This window comes from Apis dorsata, unplaced genomic scaffold (assembly GCF_000469605.1).
Source record: "Apis dorsata unplaced genomic scaffold, Apis dorsata 1.3 scaffold_88, whole genome shotgun sequence".
NCBI classification, from domain to species: Eukaryota; Metazoa; Arthropoda; class Insecta; order Hymenoptera; family Apidae; genus Apis; species Apis dorsata.
In genome coordinates, this window is record NW_006263386.1 from 446,006 (window position 1) to 461,227 (window position 15,222).

Below are 15,222 nucleotides of genomic sequence, written 5' to 3' on the forward strand. Positions count from 1 at the left end.
TGTTGAGGTGTTATACATATGTGTACACAAACTAAACATCCTAAGAAATAATATAATATTCAATGAAAAAACTGGCCCTTATTACAACCAGTAATTTTGATACAATTAATGATGAGAGACATTATAAAATTCAATATATAAAATAATTTTAATATTAGCAATAATAATTGAAGAAATGAACTTAGTATATTTTACAAACAAAGTTTCAATAGAAAGTATAAACTTATTTGATTCTATTCATTTTTGAAAATATTTGAATTATCTTATGGTTTTTTATTTTCAACACAAATGATTGCAAAATATTACTTACAAGGTACATTTTTATCTTTACGCAAAAAAAAATTTTAAATATATAATCTGTACCAGTTTATGCAAAATATTTTATAATTTGCATAAATAATTTGCATAAGAAATTTTTTACATTAAAGCAAAAATTAGTAAATATTAAATAGTAAATTTCCTTTTTTTAACTTTGTTTTAACCTTTTTTCCTTTTTAATTCAAAACAAAAGATAGAGCAAGAATTCTGTAAGAAATAAAAATTTAATTTTGAAAATTATATCTCAATTGAAAAACAATTATCAAATGACAATTATTTATATCCGATCCTCGACTATGATATCTATTTTGAACAAATTATTATCTTATGATATAGTAATCAATACATAGCAAAATGATTATTGATATTTTTCAATAATTATTATTTTAATATACATGTGTAATATTTACAATATTATCTGCTAAACGTTACATATATATATAGTATATTTAAAAAAATTTATTTTTGCAGAAATAATATTTTAATTTTTCAATTAATATTAATATATAATAAAATATTTTTTATTTCAAAATGTCAAAAATAAACTAATGATATGATGATTAGTTAAAATAAGAAATGTTTTTATATTTATCCATCAGCGAAAGCGTATATATTCTGAGTCATAATAAATTATTTTAATTTATTGAATACAATTTTTTTACTAGGAATTTTTATTCAATAGAATTACTAATTATTAATTCAATTATAAACGTTAAATTGTTTATAATGTATCCGTCAAAGGATAAAAGAAAAAACAAATAAAATATTTGTTACACATGTATATATATTTATATGTGTAATTAAGTGCTTTTCTATATAAGTGACCTAATAATTACATAATTAAGAATAACTATTTTATTTCACTTGTAAAATTGTAGTCAAAAATCATTAATAAAAAGTGAATTTTAATTATGATTGGGACTATTATATATTATATCATTGGATGGAAAATTTTTCAATAATATTTTATAAAATAAAAATAAGAATGATAGCAAATTATAAACATATTATATCTTTATATGAAGTAAATCATATGCAAATTGATATAAATGAAACTAGATATTTTTTTTTGTGTAATAAACTTTACATGAGAATATAATAAATATATAATGAACACAGTTAATCAAGTCGAACATTAACAAAATTCGACATAATTTTAATTAAGATTTAAAAATGTTAAATCATAATGAAAAAAATAATCATTTTTTAAATAAATATCTTCTACATTTTAGTACTTGTTAACAAATGTCATATTACTTGTCATTATACTGTAATATAATATCACTAAAAGATTTCTTCATGAAACTTAGTTTGAGAAGAAAAAATAGTATATAATACATTTTAATGTCGAGGATCATATTATTGAGAATCAACTTACGTTTATAAACAATATTAATGATAAAAATTATTATACAGAAGGATCTGTAAATATAAATGTGAACTTTAATCATTTTCCTGCTTTACCATTAATTTAACATTCATAGATTCATAAAATGCTTGAAGAAGATCTTGCTGACTGAGTTTTAAGCTAATTGCTTTGAAAATCTTTAATAAATCCTCCTTAGATTTACATTGATTAATATATTCGACTGCAAATTGGGAAGACCAAAGTTTGTTGAAAACATTCTGAGTAACTACAGAGGATTGAGATTCCAAAGCTTGTATTATATCAGTTGGACTATTATTTTGTAAAGCTATGTCTAAAACGACACGTGACGGTATTAATTCATCATTTGCCACTGTATGACTAATGATTACATCCATTGGCATTCTTTTCAACATTGCATCTAAACTAGATAATTCTGTCATAGGTTTTCTTATTCCTTCTTGCTCTTCTTCTTTTAATTTTTTGGACAACATTTCAGCAAATTCTGAAGATGTACATTTTTGACAAACAGCATCCTTAACTTCGTTAAAATCAAGAATATCCATACAATCACTAGTCTTTATCTTTTTTTTATAAGCATTTAATACTTTTACGAAAAATTGTTTGTCAGTACTGAAAATATCAGGAAGTCGAAGTAAAACTTTGTTTATTCCACAAGCGCGACATGCTGCTTTCAATGTTATTTCATTACAATTCTTTCTATTTTCAGCGCCAAGTATTTTGATAGTTTCAGTTTCCAGTTCTACCTGCGATACATGTCTCATTTTATCCTGTAGAAAAAAAAAAAATTATATTTTTATTTAATATAATCTATTAATTCTGAAAGACTGAACTCTCTACTCGAAACAAATCGAAATGATCACAAGTCGAACATTGACAATTAATCGATATTGATATTTTTTAATCCTTATAATCAGAGTTTCAATAAATAAATAAATTTAAAATATCTATTAACAAATAGATGATGTTTCAGAACGTTTATTATTAATCAAAATTGTTAAAATATTTGATGATGAACTTTTATAATAAAGTTAATATATAACAAAATTATAAAAAAGAACTAATTTAAAAATTTAAAATTCATAAAATAACTTTTATTTATGAAAGTTAATAATTTTTTTTGATTATTTACGTATTGCAAAGAAAATATAAAAATATGTGAAAATATCGATATTTATGTATATTTATTTGTAATTTTTTTCAATTCTTCTATTAAAGAAGTAAAAACATAAAAAACTAAAATCAATTTTTATCTTAATAATTAACAACAATAACAATATATTTAATAACAATCAACTTACAATTTATTAATATTCCAACTATGGCACTTAATTCTTGTTCAATGAATTAATTCAACGGTCTAATCATCAATTTCGAGAGTTTATCTCGATCGATGAGAATTAATATCGAAATATTTATTATTCCATTTTATCATCAAGTATCTTAATTATTTTTTAATATAAAGTAAAACGAGACATTGAAAAAGCACTGATACAGGTAAAATATATATAGTTTTTTTACACAACATAAAAAAGAATATGAATTCAGAAATATAAATTTAATACATTATTTTTTTGTATCTAAAAATCACTGTTTTTAAATCTGAAGATATTATATTAATTTTATAAATTTTGGATTAGATATATAATTCTAAGATAAAAAAATAGAAACAAAAAAACAAATAAATAAATGAATGTCCTTTATATTTAAAATTTTATATGTTTAAAAGAACTTTTTTTACATCATCCATCAAAATTCTATAATATATTTAAAAGTAATCTGATTTCAATTTCTATCTTAACTTTTTTATTATAATATATTTTGTTATAAATCTTTTTAGGATGAATGATGCATATACTTTTATGATATTATAAAATAAACATGATGCAAAAATTGTATAAATTATATACGCGGACAAACTACGTTAATCTATAACAATTATTGAACATATTATTAAATATATTATTATTATTGAAATGAAATTTCTTTTTAATTCACCATTATTTCAATATTTATACTAATTTACTATAATACAAAACTAAAAAAGTTAAATATATGTGTAAACTAATACATCAATATTTTTTATACGTATGAAACGTTAACCTATTATCAAACAATCATTTTTGCAAATATTTTATTTTTTCTATAATAATTTTTCCTATATTTTCTATTATTCTTATCCGATAATATATATATATATATATATTCTGTATATATTTTTCAAATATTAAAATAAAAAATTATTATATAAATTTGTTACACGCATTTTCATGAATAAATATCGAAATCAAAAATAAAAATGTCTTCACTTGCAATCCCACACATTATTTCAAAATTCATATAATAAATCAATCAAATCTTTATGATAGTTTTTTTGAAATTACTATTTTTCCTAAATTGTATTTAAATTGTATATAAATTATTTTCAATCTAAATAATGTAATTATAATATAATTAGTAAAAATAAATCCGCGTGCCTATAATAACTTATTAATGCATTCATAACCAATTTTTTCTTAATATTAAATGTTAGTTAAAATATAAAAATTTAAAAATTAATTATCACATATCTCTATTATTAGATAAAGATAAAAATTATACAATTTTTTATTAATAAATTATAAATTAATAAGTAATAATATAATTTGAAAATAAAAAAAATTTTCTATTATAAATTTACAGGAAAAAAATTATCAAATTTATGTTCTATACTCTGTAACAATTTTATAGTTCATATGATAAAAAATAAAAAACAAATAATATAAATTTACATTAACAATAATTAAAAACAACATTTGAAATATGAATATGCTAAAATGAAACTTTAAAGTTACCTTATATTGGATAAGAAGTTTATCTGGTGTGCATCTTCTTGCTGCACTTTCTAGCACTAAATTAACATCTATTTCATCTAACAAATCTTCCAAAGCCATTTGTGCTGCGACCGATTTTGTTGCTTTATTCACTCCTGTCTTAGATAGATAAATAGAATCACTACTAGTACAAGTTCCAACAGTTTTTGTTGTTTGTATAGATGATATTGCACTTCTAATAAAAGGAGTAGAATTTCCAATAATACTTTCTGATGTAGAAGTAACTATTTTAGGTGATATTGGTATATTTATAATTTGTCTAAAAAAAAATAAACTATTATTATACAATATATAAATATTAAATAATGTTACTTGTGTTTCATATAAATTCTATCTTCACAGAAATATTCCTATGTAAATAAATTTATTTTTAAAATTTAATAAATTTGTAATATAAATGCATTCTATTATATAAGCAAAAAATAGATTATAGTATTTATTCATTATAAGCTCATTGCTTTAAATCTATTCATGATGAAAGATAAAGAACTGAAAAATATAAACTCAATATTAGTACTACTTTAATTAACTAACTCCTGGTGACTCTCAAATTATTTATAAAAAAAATTGAATATATAACGAATAAAAATATTGATATTAAAAAAGTAATAAATATAAAGATAAAAATAAATAATATAATACAAAATATATTTTGAATAAAAATAATATTAAATTTAAATAATAATAATATTTTAATATTAAAATCAAAAGATAAAAAAATAAAATATATAATATTATCAACATACATTATATCTGAAGATGTTATATCTGATGATTTTGATACAGTCGTTTCTGTATTCTTGTCGGTTATAACAACGTCACAAGTTCTACTAGAACTTGGTTGATTTAATGTTACATTATGATTTACTTTATTATGTGTTTCATCAATATTTGTTGTAATGTCTTTTAATACTTGATCTTGAGATACTTTCAGTGTAGAACATGAAAGTACATTAATATTTACAGAACGTGATATTTCATTGTTTAAAACGTTATCTACATTTTCCATTGTATTATTTAATTCTTTTGAAACATATTTTTTTTCGAAGTATTTTAATACATTTTTTACAAATTCAATTTTTGAATTACCTTTAACTGGTATTCTATTTATTTCACGTTCAGATAATTGTGCAAGATCACCAATAGATTGAATATTTCTATTTATAAAATATGTAGATAAATGTTGCACCCAAAGAGGATTAGTCAAATGCTCAATGATAGATGTTATAGGTTCCTTACACGATATTAATGTAGGATATATAGGTTGAATTGAATCTAATAATTCTGGATGTGGAACTTCTACATTAAATTCGTTTGTACATTGACTATCTTGACTCAAAGGTAAACTACCAAATACTGAATCTGTAACTGGTAAAGTATCTTGTTCGTGTAAATTTTCTGTTGATTGTGTACTGGTTCTTATTAATTTTCCACAAAAGATTTCATCTAAATTTGCAGAAGAATTCAATTCAGTAAGATTTGCTGCATCTGCTGTATCTTCTAAATTTTCAGAATTTATACATTTTTCTGATGAATGTTCTATTATAGAATCATTTCCAACATTGAATTTAAGCAGATCTAATGTATTATTTTTAATAGATGTATTTTGTATAGCACTTATGTCAATATTAATAGAAGTCTCTGTACTACTTTCTTTTGCATCTACTCCAAATATATCTGTTTGTGTTGCTGAATCATTAAACTCATTATTTTCTAAATTAATACTATTTTTTGATTTTTCTAAAATTTTATCTTCTTTATTTTGATCTATCTTATTCATAGATGTTGATTCTATATGTTGAGTAATTTCAAATTCAACATTTAAATTATTAATTTTAATATTATTATCTTTATTAACTATTATAGGAACAGTATTTATTGATTCATTTTCTACAGAATCACATGATGTTTGTACATCACTATCTATTGTGACATTCTCTGAATATTCTAATTCTTCAGCTATTTTTGTTAATAATTCATTTTCTCTTTCACATTGTAAGTCAACTTCAGATACACTTGTCATATCGATTTCTTCACTTTTTTCTAATTTATCTGAATCAACTGATGTTAATTTTTGTTTAATTTGTTTTAATCTTAGTGACGAATCCTTACGTGCTAATAATCCACGTGATGTAAATTTATTAATTTTATGAGGTGAATCAGTAGATGTAATCTCATATCCCATTTCTTTCGAAACCGGAGGATCCGCAAAACTTACTCTTTTTCTCTATAATAAAATGTAATATATTATAATTAGTATATTTTATTGAAGTTGAATTATATTAAAAATTATTTAAATATATAAAAATCAAATATTATAAAAAATATATGAAATAAAACAATTATTTTATATTTTATTAAACTATTTTATATCAAATATTTTAAAAAATTACCTTATTAGGAGTTATATCTGAATCAGATTCTGGAAAATATTGCCGTTGACGTTTCAATATACTTGCACTTGGACTTGCATTTAATGAAGGTGGATTTGCATTTGACCATTCCAAAATTGGTAATTCATCTGCTTCAAGAGTTTCTTCTCCTATTTTATCAGTTTGTATATCATTTTGTATAAGTGCATTATCTATTGATTTGTCTGTTTTTGAGAAAATTTTTTCTCCATCATTTTTCAAATTAGAAAATAATTTTATTGGAGGTGAAGGACAATAATCTGTTGATCTCATATTACTAAAAATTTTTTCTTGTCTGCTACTACATAATGCTGTTATTTTATCAGCCTCTTTTAATACAGATCCTTGTTCTTTCTTTCCAAGCAATATATCATTATCTGTATCTTTGGATTTTATTTTTTTACCTACTAGTTCATCATCTAAATTTATAACACAGGATTCGGTTTCCATTCTAGCTTGTTTTGTTACTAATCCTATCATATGAGCAGCACGTCCTTGTGTTGAATAAGATGAATAGGATTTAAATTTTGCCTGACGTTTCATAGTACTTTTAGGTGAGGAAAATTCGAGCAAAGATTTAGATACTAATCCATCATTTACTTTTTGCACATCAACTATAGTATCTTTTTCATTATCACATAAATTATTTTCAATAACAGAAGAGGAAATCTTTGGTTCAATCATATTAATTTCATTGGTTTCTTCAAATTCCTTAATATTATCTTTAGGAACTTCAATATTGTCATTATCACAATTATTTAAAATAATTTCAGATACTTCCTCATCTTCAATTGTAATTTCATGACATTTCACTGAAGAAGAAATATCTTCAATTCTATTTATTTTTATGAAATATTGCTTTTCATCATATTTTTTCTCTAATTCAGATAATTCTTGTGAATTCTCTATTATATCTTCCATATCATCCTGAATTTGACTTTTTCCTTCAATGGATTCATGATCTTGATTCATAGTTTGTATATTACTATCTGATTTAATATCATCATTATTTATATTATTATGATTATGATTATTATTATTATTATTATGATTATTATTGTTATTATTATGGTTGTTATTGTTGTTATTGTTGTTGTTATTGTTATTATTATTAACTATTTCAACATTAATTTTAATAGATTTTTTTGTATCAAGTAAATCACATTTATTATCTATATTTTTTGAAATAATTTCTGTCTGTATAGTTTCTTTCTGTTTTTTTTCATCTATTTCTTTATCTTCTTTTAATTCATTCTTATTATCCTGTGAAATTTTTTTTATATCTTCAATTTTATTAATTTCAAGTTTTACTTTTAACAATCTATTTCTGCCTAATTTTGATAATCCTTGTGAATCTTCTATTATGTCTTCCATATCATCCTGAATGTGACTTTTACTTTCATTGAGTTTAACATCATCATTAGATTCAATAGATTTTTCAATATCAAATGAATCGCATTTATTATCTGTTATATTTTTGGAAATAACTTCTACATGTTTAATTTCTTCTTTTTTCTTTTCTTCCACTTTTTTTTGCTCTTCTGATTCATTTTTTTTATCTTTTTTTATTAAATATTTTTCATCAGATCTTTTTCTTCCTGGTTTGGCTTTAACTTTTAATTCTTTATCATTAAGTTTTTGAATTTTCTTTACATCACTTATTTTTATATCTCCAGCCTTTAATTTAGCACCTTTATTTTCTATTGAATATTTTTTAGCAATGAATTCTTTATTAGTATCTTCGTGACTCTTTGATCGACGACTAGTTGATAAAGGACTATCAAATACCATATTTATACGTAAACGAGATATCTCATTTCTTGTACGTTGACTCAAATTCGCTTCATCTATCGAAATTTTATCATTTTCTGAAGATTTACAGCTATCAACATCACTAGTCGTATCCATCAATTTTCTCCGTTGACGCAGATTAGTTCCTTCGTTTTCATTATCCAATTTACGTTTAATACCTCTTTTATCCTCTTTGGTCGATTTATTTTCCATATTTTCCGAAGCTTTTTGTTTAGTGGTTGTTTCAGACTTGCTTTGAATTACTTTTGTCCTTAATGTTCTTTGCAAAACTTCAGTAGTACTTGAATATTGTTCTGGTTGATTATTAACAATTTCTTCTGATTTTGGCAAAGTAGATTTTACAGTAATATTGAAACGATTGCGCCGCTTACTATTATCTAATACAGACGGAGATAGTCTTTGGTCATCTTTATTTTTTAACAATTCTTCTTGAATATTAGTATCTAAGTTTTTCGATACAAAATCTGCTGAAGTTTTTGCTTCCGCATTGTCATAAGCATTTTCTACTATTGCCGTTTGTTTTTCTATAAGTAAAATTTCATTATTGTCTACATTAACTTTTGTTTTTTGTACAGATTCTAATGCTATATTTCGTTCAACACTATCTATTGATTTTGTATCTGTTTCAATAAATGATTTATTAATTGTTTCTAATTCTTGTATTTCAATTTTGTTTTCTTTATTTGCATCATCATCCAAGATATTTTTTATTGATATATTATCTTTTTTATTATGTTCTTTTTCTGTTTCTTCAAAAATTTTATTTTTTTTGTCAAACCATTCTTGTAAATTTTGAGTATCTTGTGAAGAAGATTGCGACAAATCATTATATAATGCTGGTATATCTTCTCTTCTACGTTTTAAAGATTCTTTTTGATGTTCCGTTAAGCGATTAACATCAAATTTTAAATCTGTTTTAATAAAGACATAATCCTATAATTGAAAAATATTAAATATTAAATTAGTTATAAACGAAATATATTTATAATCAAATAATGAATATATAATCAAATTGCCTTATATGTACTATGCGCACAGGGAAAATGTATGCATAAAAATTTTAAAATTATATATATATATATGTATATATATGTACCTGTGAATCAGAATCAATTGATGCTTTCTTTCCTATATTTTTATCCACATTTTTATCTGATTCTTTAACTATCAATTTTGGGCTATTAGATCCTTTTAAAAAACTACCAACTATTTTTATTTGGTTTGGTAATTTCTCAATTTGAGCATGTTCCTTTTTTATAATTTCTGATATGTTTAATACTTTATCTTTCCCTATTTCTTTTTCTATCTCTTCCAACAATAATTTAATGCTATCACTGAAGACATTTTTTGATTCAAAGAGAGATGCAGTTTGAATTTGTATATCAACATTTGAATGATTTAAAGCTTGAATAATAAGTTTTTTATAAGATGAAAAAAGATCATAATTTATCACTTTACCAAGTTCTTTAAAAATGCTAATTATACTTTCCCATGTATTTGCTACCTATAAGTGAAATATTTTAAAATTAATTATGTTTTTGTTATATAATTAAAATAATATATTAAAAAGGATACATACTTCTTTGTTTAACATTTCTAATTCAGACTGAAGTATAAGTTCGATTACAGATTTACAAACTTGCAAATATGGTGTTATTTTTTCTGGATTATGTCCATAAATAGTAATAATTGTGGCTGACATTGCTTTAAGAGCAAGTTCACATTCTTTAGCTTCTTTTTCAGATAAAAAATATAATACAAGATCCACAATAAGATGTATAACAGATGGAATTTCTGTATTTACTGAAGATTAAAAATTAAATAATTACCTTATATATTTATTATAATTATTTTTTTGATTAATATTGACATACCCAGCAATAACTTATAGTTGATAGTACTTAACAAAATATCTAAACAGTATATAGTAAGATAAGGAGATTCTTTGTTTTTTGTTATAGAATGTTGCATAATACTTGCAATATTTAATAAAATTTCGTTAGATTTTACAGTTGTTATAAGATCTGTTCGCATTTCAAAATGTTTATATAAATATTTCCAAGCTTTTGCCAATTCTTGAATCTGTCATAATAATGAAAATTAAAATAAAGATATACATATTATTTATCAAATTTATCATAATTAAAAAATCTATACATAATACATAATTATAATATAATTAATTGAAACTTATTTAACATAATAAAACTAACTTGTTTTTGATCTTGTAAATGTATATACATAAATGGAAATACTACAATAGATTGAACAGTTTTTAAATTATGTTCTGTAGTAGTTCCTTCATTAATTTCTTGAATATCACTCATATATTTTCCTAACACATCTCCTAACATAAGCCATAATTCAAAAATGATAGATCTGAAAAATATAATAGAATTAAAAAAAATATAGAATAAAATTAACTTTATAATTGATATTAATTATTATTTTAAATTATTTTAAACTTACTCGTTTTTATTTGCTATATTTAATAGTGCATGTAATTTTTCATACATTTCTTTTAAGCAATTAAATGCATGTGAATAATAGATATTTTCCTTTTGAGATTTAATACATTGCCAGAAAAGACATTTTAATGCATTATAATGATCCCTTAAAAAAAACATTTTAATGTATTTTATATTAAGAAAATAAAATAATTAATTATAAACAAAATAAAATTAAATTTTTAACAATCTAGATTTATATAACATTTTTTTTTTATTTAAAATCACAATATATTCGTAATTAAAATCTGAATTTTTATATGAGTACTTACTTTTTAGCTTCATTTAAAATTGGAATTTGTAGAAGTTTAAACACTAACTTTGATAATGTATCATCTTGAAAATTAAAATCTGTACTTAAATCAGCAATTTCAAATAAAATTGTATCAAGAATTAAATTTCTAATCATTGGTTTATTTTTAGCATAATTTGTTAATTCTGTAATAACTAATGTTATATCCTTGTACATAATAGACTGTAAAATAATATTGTTTATCATTTATACATATTAAATTGTGAAGTATTCTTTCAAATAATATTTAAACTAACCTTATCTTCCAATTTTGATTCGCGTATATAATTGACTAAACTTTTCCATAATATTTTACCAACTTGATATCTGTTTTTCATTTCTTCATCTGTAAGTTGACTAAAAACAAGTAAAACTTCTCCTACACTGTGAATTATACTTTTATAACATTCTTGAAAAATAGCATCAGATATAGGATATGGGAGTCTTTCTTCCAATACTGGAGCAGTATGATTTTCTTGCTTTGAAACAAGAAATTGATATAAAGCATCTACTGCAACAACTTTTGTTTTAAAAAATCTCTTTCCTGGAGAAGCTACTATGTCAAATTTCGAAGATAATAATGGTGTATCTCCAAGAGGTCCAAAACAAAAGTTTAAGAATTGTGTGATTACAGGATTAACAAATTTAGAAATATCTTTATAAAGTTTAATGATCACATGCCACCAGACTTCCAATTTTGTCAATGCTATTAATTCAGTCTTACTATTTTTAGCATTCAATGGAATACATAACAACTTTATTCTTCTAGCACTAGCAAGTTCATGTGGATCTAAGGCGAAATTGTCCACCAATAATTTCCATGAAAGGAATGCTTGTCTGAAAGAATATAAAATATTTTATTATTTTTCATTTCTTTTTATAATATCACTTTTTATATAATCATTTATTCATACCTGCGTATAATTGTATCAGTAGATTTAAATGCCTTTTCTTCTACACTTAATAAATTATTTATTAAACCAGCACCACGGTGAAGATCCACACCAAGAAACTGGATGCTAACATTCCACTGTGTAGCCCAATCTAATTCACATGCAGATACTAAAAGTAACATACGTTTGCAGTATGTAGACTGTAATGCTTCTATATATCGAGTCCATGCAGATGCTAGTTTGGTACGAACATGTGGTAATATATTTGCAGTTAGAGCTTGTTGTAAAAGTTTTAAAGCAGGACCTCGTTGTCGTTTATGTCCCATATAAGCTAATACCATTACTTTATCTATTAATATTGCATTAAACTGTAAAAATATTTAATTTAATATTTTTAAATTTTTATATTATTATAAATATTATTTTAATATACCCTTTGAACTTTAATATCTGATGTTACTGCAGCCACTTTATATAATCTTCTTAAAAAAGTTATGCAATAATTAACTGTTTCTTCTTCTAATCTTTGGTCATCTGATAATGGTTTACTTTCAGCATCTATTAATGCTTGAAGATTATCTACACATGCAGTTGGTGCAATCCATGGCATTGTATTTGTTTGTACTGCACACATACAATTATTAAAAAAATTTACAGCATGTGGATCATGTACAAATGTTGATATAGCATTTTCTTCAACTACTTCTAATAATTTTAAAATTTTTAATCTGAAATTATAATAAAAGTATTATAACTAGATAAAATATGAGAAATATTGTAGAAATATTAATAAAAATTATTTTAACATTAACAAATAATCTTAAAATAATATATATTTAAATATAATAGACATATTTTAATAAATATTTTAATATAATATTTCTAATATAATTTATGAATGAAAAATTAATTTATGAAAAAATTATAATTTATCAATAATAAAATTGTAATATTTAAATATTTTATATAAACAAACCTATGTTTTCGACTTATCTGTGATATAGCTTCAAATAGATTCAGAGTATGGTCTTTAAACTCTTGGATAACTACATTTAATGTTTCATATGCTTCATTTTGTATATCATTATTTCCATTTGCAAATGCATCTACAATTAGTTTACATAATTCTTTATATTGTTCTTCTTTAATAACTTGTGTAGATTCTAATTTCTTGCTGTTACTAAAAAAACATAATTATTATAAAATTTAAGTAAAATTTTTTCTTATAAAGAAATCAATAATATATTCATCATTAAAGAATAGAAATTAAAGAATAATATTAATGTAATTAAAAAATATTTTGAAAAGAATCCATAATTTAATATAAAAATGTCTAGTTTTTATTAAATAATTTATATATACACGTACATATATATACATATATATATATCGATTTATAAGCAAAAATATCAACAATAGTACCTGCGAATATAGGTTAAAGCTTCACGTTTTTCCTTGATATTGCTATTTTCCCGCAACATTTTCAGCATTCGCGGGAAAGATTGCATATTAGAAGCCATTCTGCAAGTCTTTGTATTGCAAAGAATTACATCAATAAAATCTCGTTCATCACATCACAAATGTGTCTACAAAGAAAATTTTCGCGAAAATCTTAAATTTACAATAAGGTCTTCAACAACCTTACTATTAATATTTTACATGAACATTAAAATGGAATCGTTTACTGATTCCTTTTGGGAATCGTCTTTTACAGACGTTTTAATATCTTTAAAAACTATCCTCCTACAAACAACCGAGAAAACAGGTTGTAGTAACAATAATTAAGTATTAGCACGCATTAATATATAGTAAATATTCGCACACACCTTCTACTTTAATTCTTTCTTCATTTCACTGTTTACTTTTACCTTTCTCCTACCTTCTTTTCCCTCTCTCCTTTCTATTGCCGCCAAGATATCACAACGCAAGCAACAAAAGTGAGTTTGTTTTAAAAAGAGATACATACAACTGGAAGTATAATCATATAACAGTTTAACGTTTTACATTCCCGGCGAGTTTGCAAAGTGCATATATAACTTCAGATACCGTTTTCAATGAATTTATAATACTATTAATCAAATAATTATATTAATTACAAAAACAAAAATATTTATTTTCTTACATTTAGTTTATTACATATTTCAATTATAGATATAGTTTATTTGTTATATGATATAATTCGAAAAATATATATTAATATAAATTGTTTATCTTTTAAAATATATACTCCTACTATGTGTTATTTCAATGCTGAATTGAAGTTGACTACTTGATTGTAACTATACTGTGACTAATGATATATATTTTAATAACAAAATGAAGAATAAACTATGTATATTGTATATTTATTTGAATTTGTTTAGAAATATTATAATTTTTCATTCATATAAATAATATTACTAAATTATTTAAAATTGTTCATTTAAATATTATCAAATTTTTTAAAAATTTAATTACATTAATTTATAATAAAGATAAAAAATTAAATAAAAAATTATGTAAAATTTAATTAACTTCGTATTTATAAAAAATATTTTTAGAGTATTAATTTTATATTTATAATATAATATTTANAAAACATTTTTAAAATATTACGAAAAATTTAATTATTAATAAATTATTTATTAATTAATCTAATAATAATTTAATAATAATGAAATTATAAAACGCGGGAATATCTTTTTGATATGTGTACTGTGTATTATAAATATACATAATTATGTATAATT

The 15,222-nt window shown here is 22.2% G+C and overlaps 1 protein-coding gene across 1 annotated transcript; it reads right to left on the bottom strand.

Annotated features, from left to right (window-relative positions):
- Positions 1-1,520: 1,520 nt before the first annotated feature.
- LOC102672529 (telomere-associated protein RIF1-like) lies at positions 1,521-14,528 on the bottom strand. Its single transcript, XM_031508489.1, has 16 exons — positions 14,320-14,528; positions 13,916-14,236; positions 13,470-13,673; positions 12,927-13,221; positions 12,515-12,861; positions 11,858-12,437; positions 11,581-11,783; positions 11,271-11,414; positions 11,015-11,180; positions 10,676-10,883; positions 10,381-10,604; positions 9,898-10,305; positions 6,972-9,734; positions 5,325-6,805; positions 4,540-4,837; positions 1,521-2,475 (listed from the first exon to the last, which is right to left on the bottom strand). The coding sequence occupies exons 2-16, from the start codon at positions 14,011-14,013 to the stop codon at positions 1,762-1,764; spliced, it is 8,133 nt and encodes a 2,710-aa protein (XP_031364349.1). The 5' UTR covers positions 14,014-14,236; positions 14,320-14,528; the 3' UTR covers positions 1,521-1,761.
- Positions 14,529-15,222: the final 694 nt, after the last annotated feature.

Excerpts from the sequence above, each read along its gene's own strand:
- LOC102672529 (XM_031508489.1), bottom strand. The coding sequence starts at position 14,013 with ATGGCTTCTAATATGCAATCTTTCCCGCGAATGCTGAAAATGTTGCGG. Across the intron at positions 11,181-11,270 it reads AATATAGCAAATAAAAACGA|ATCTATCATTTTTGAATTAT; the intron begins GTAAGTTTAAAA and ends TATATTTTTCAG. Across the intron at positions 2,476-4,539 it reads AACTTCTTATCCAATATAAG|GATAAAATGAGACATGTATC; the intron begins GTAACTTTAAAG and ends TTTTTTCTACAG.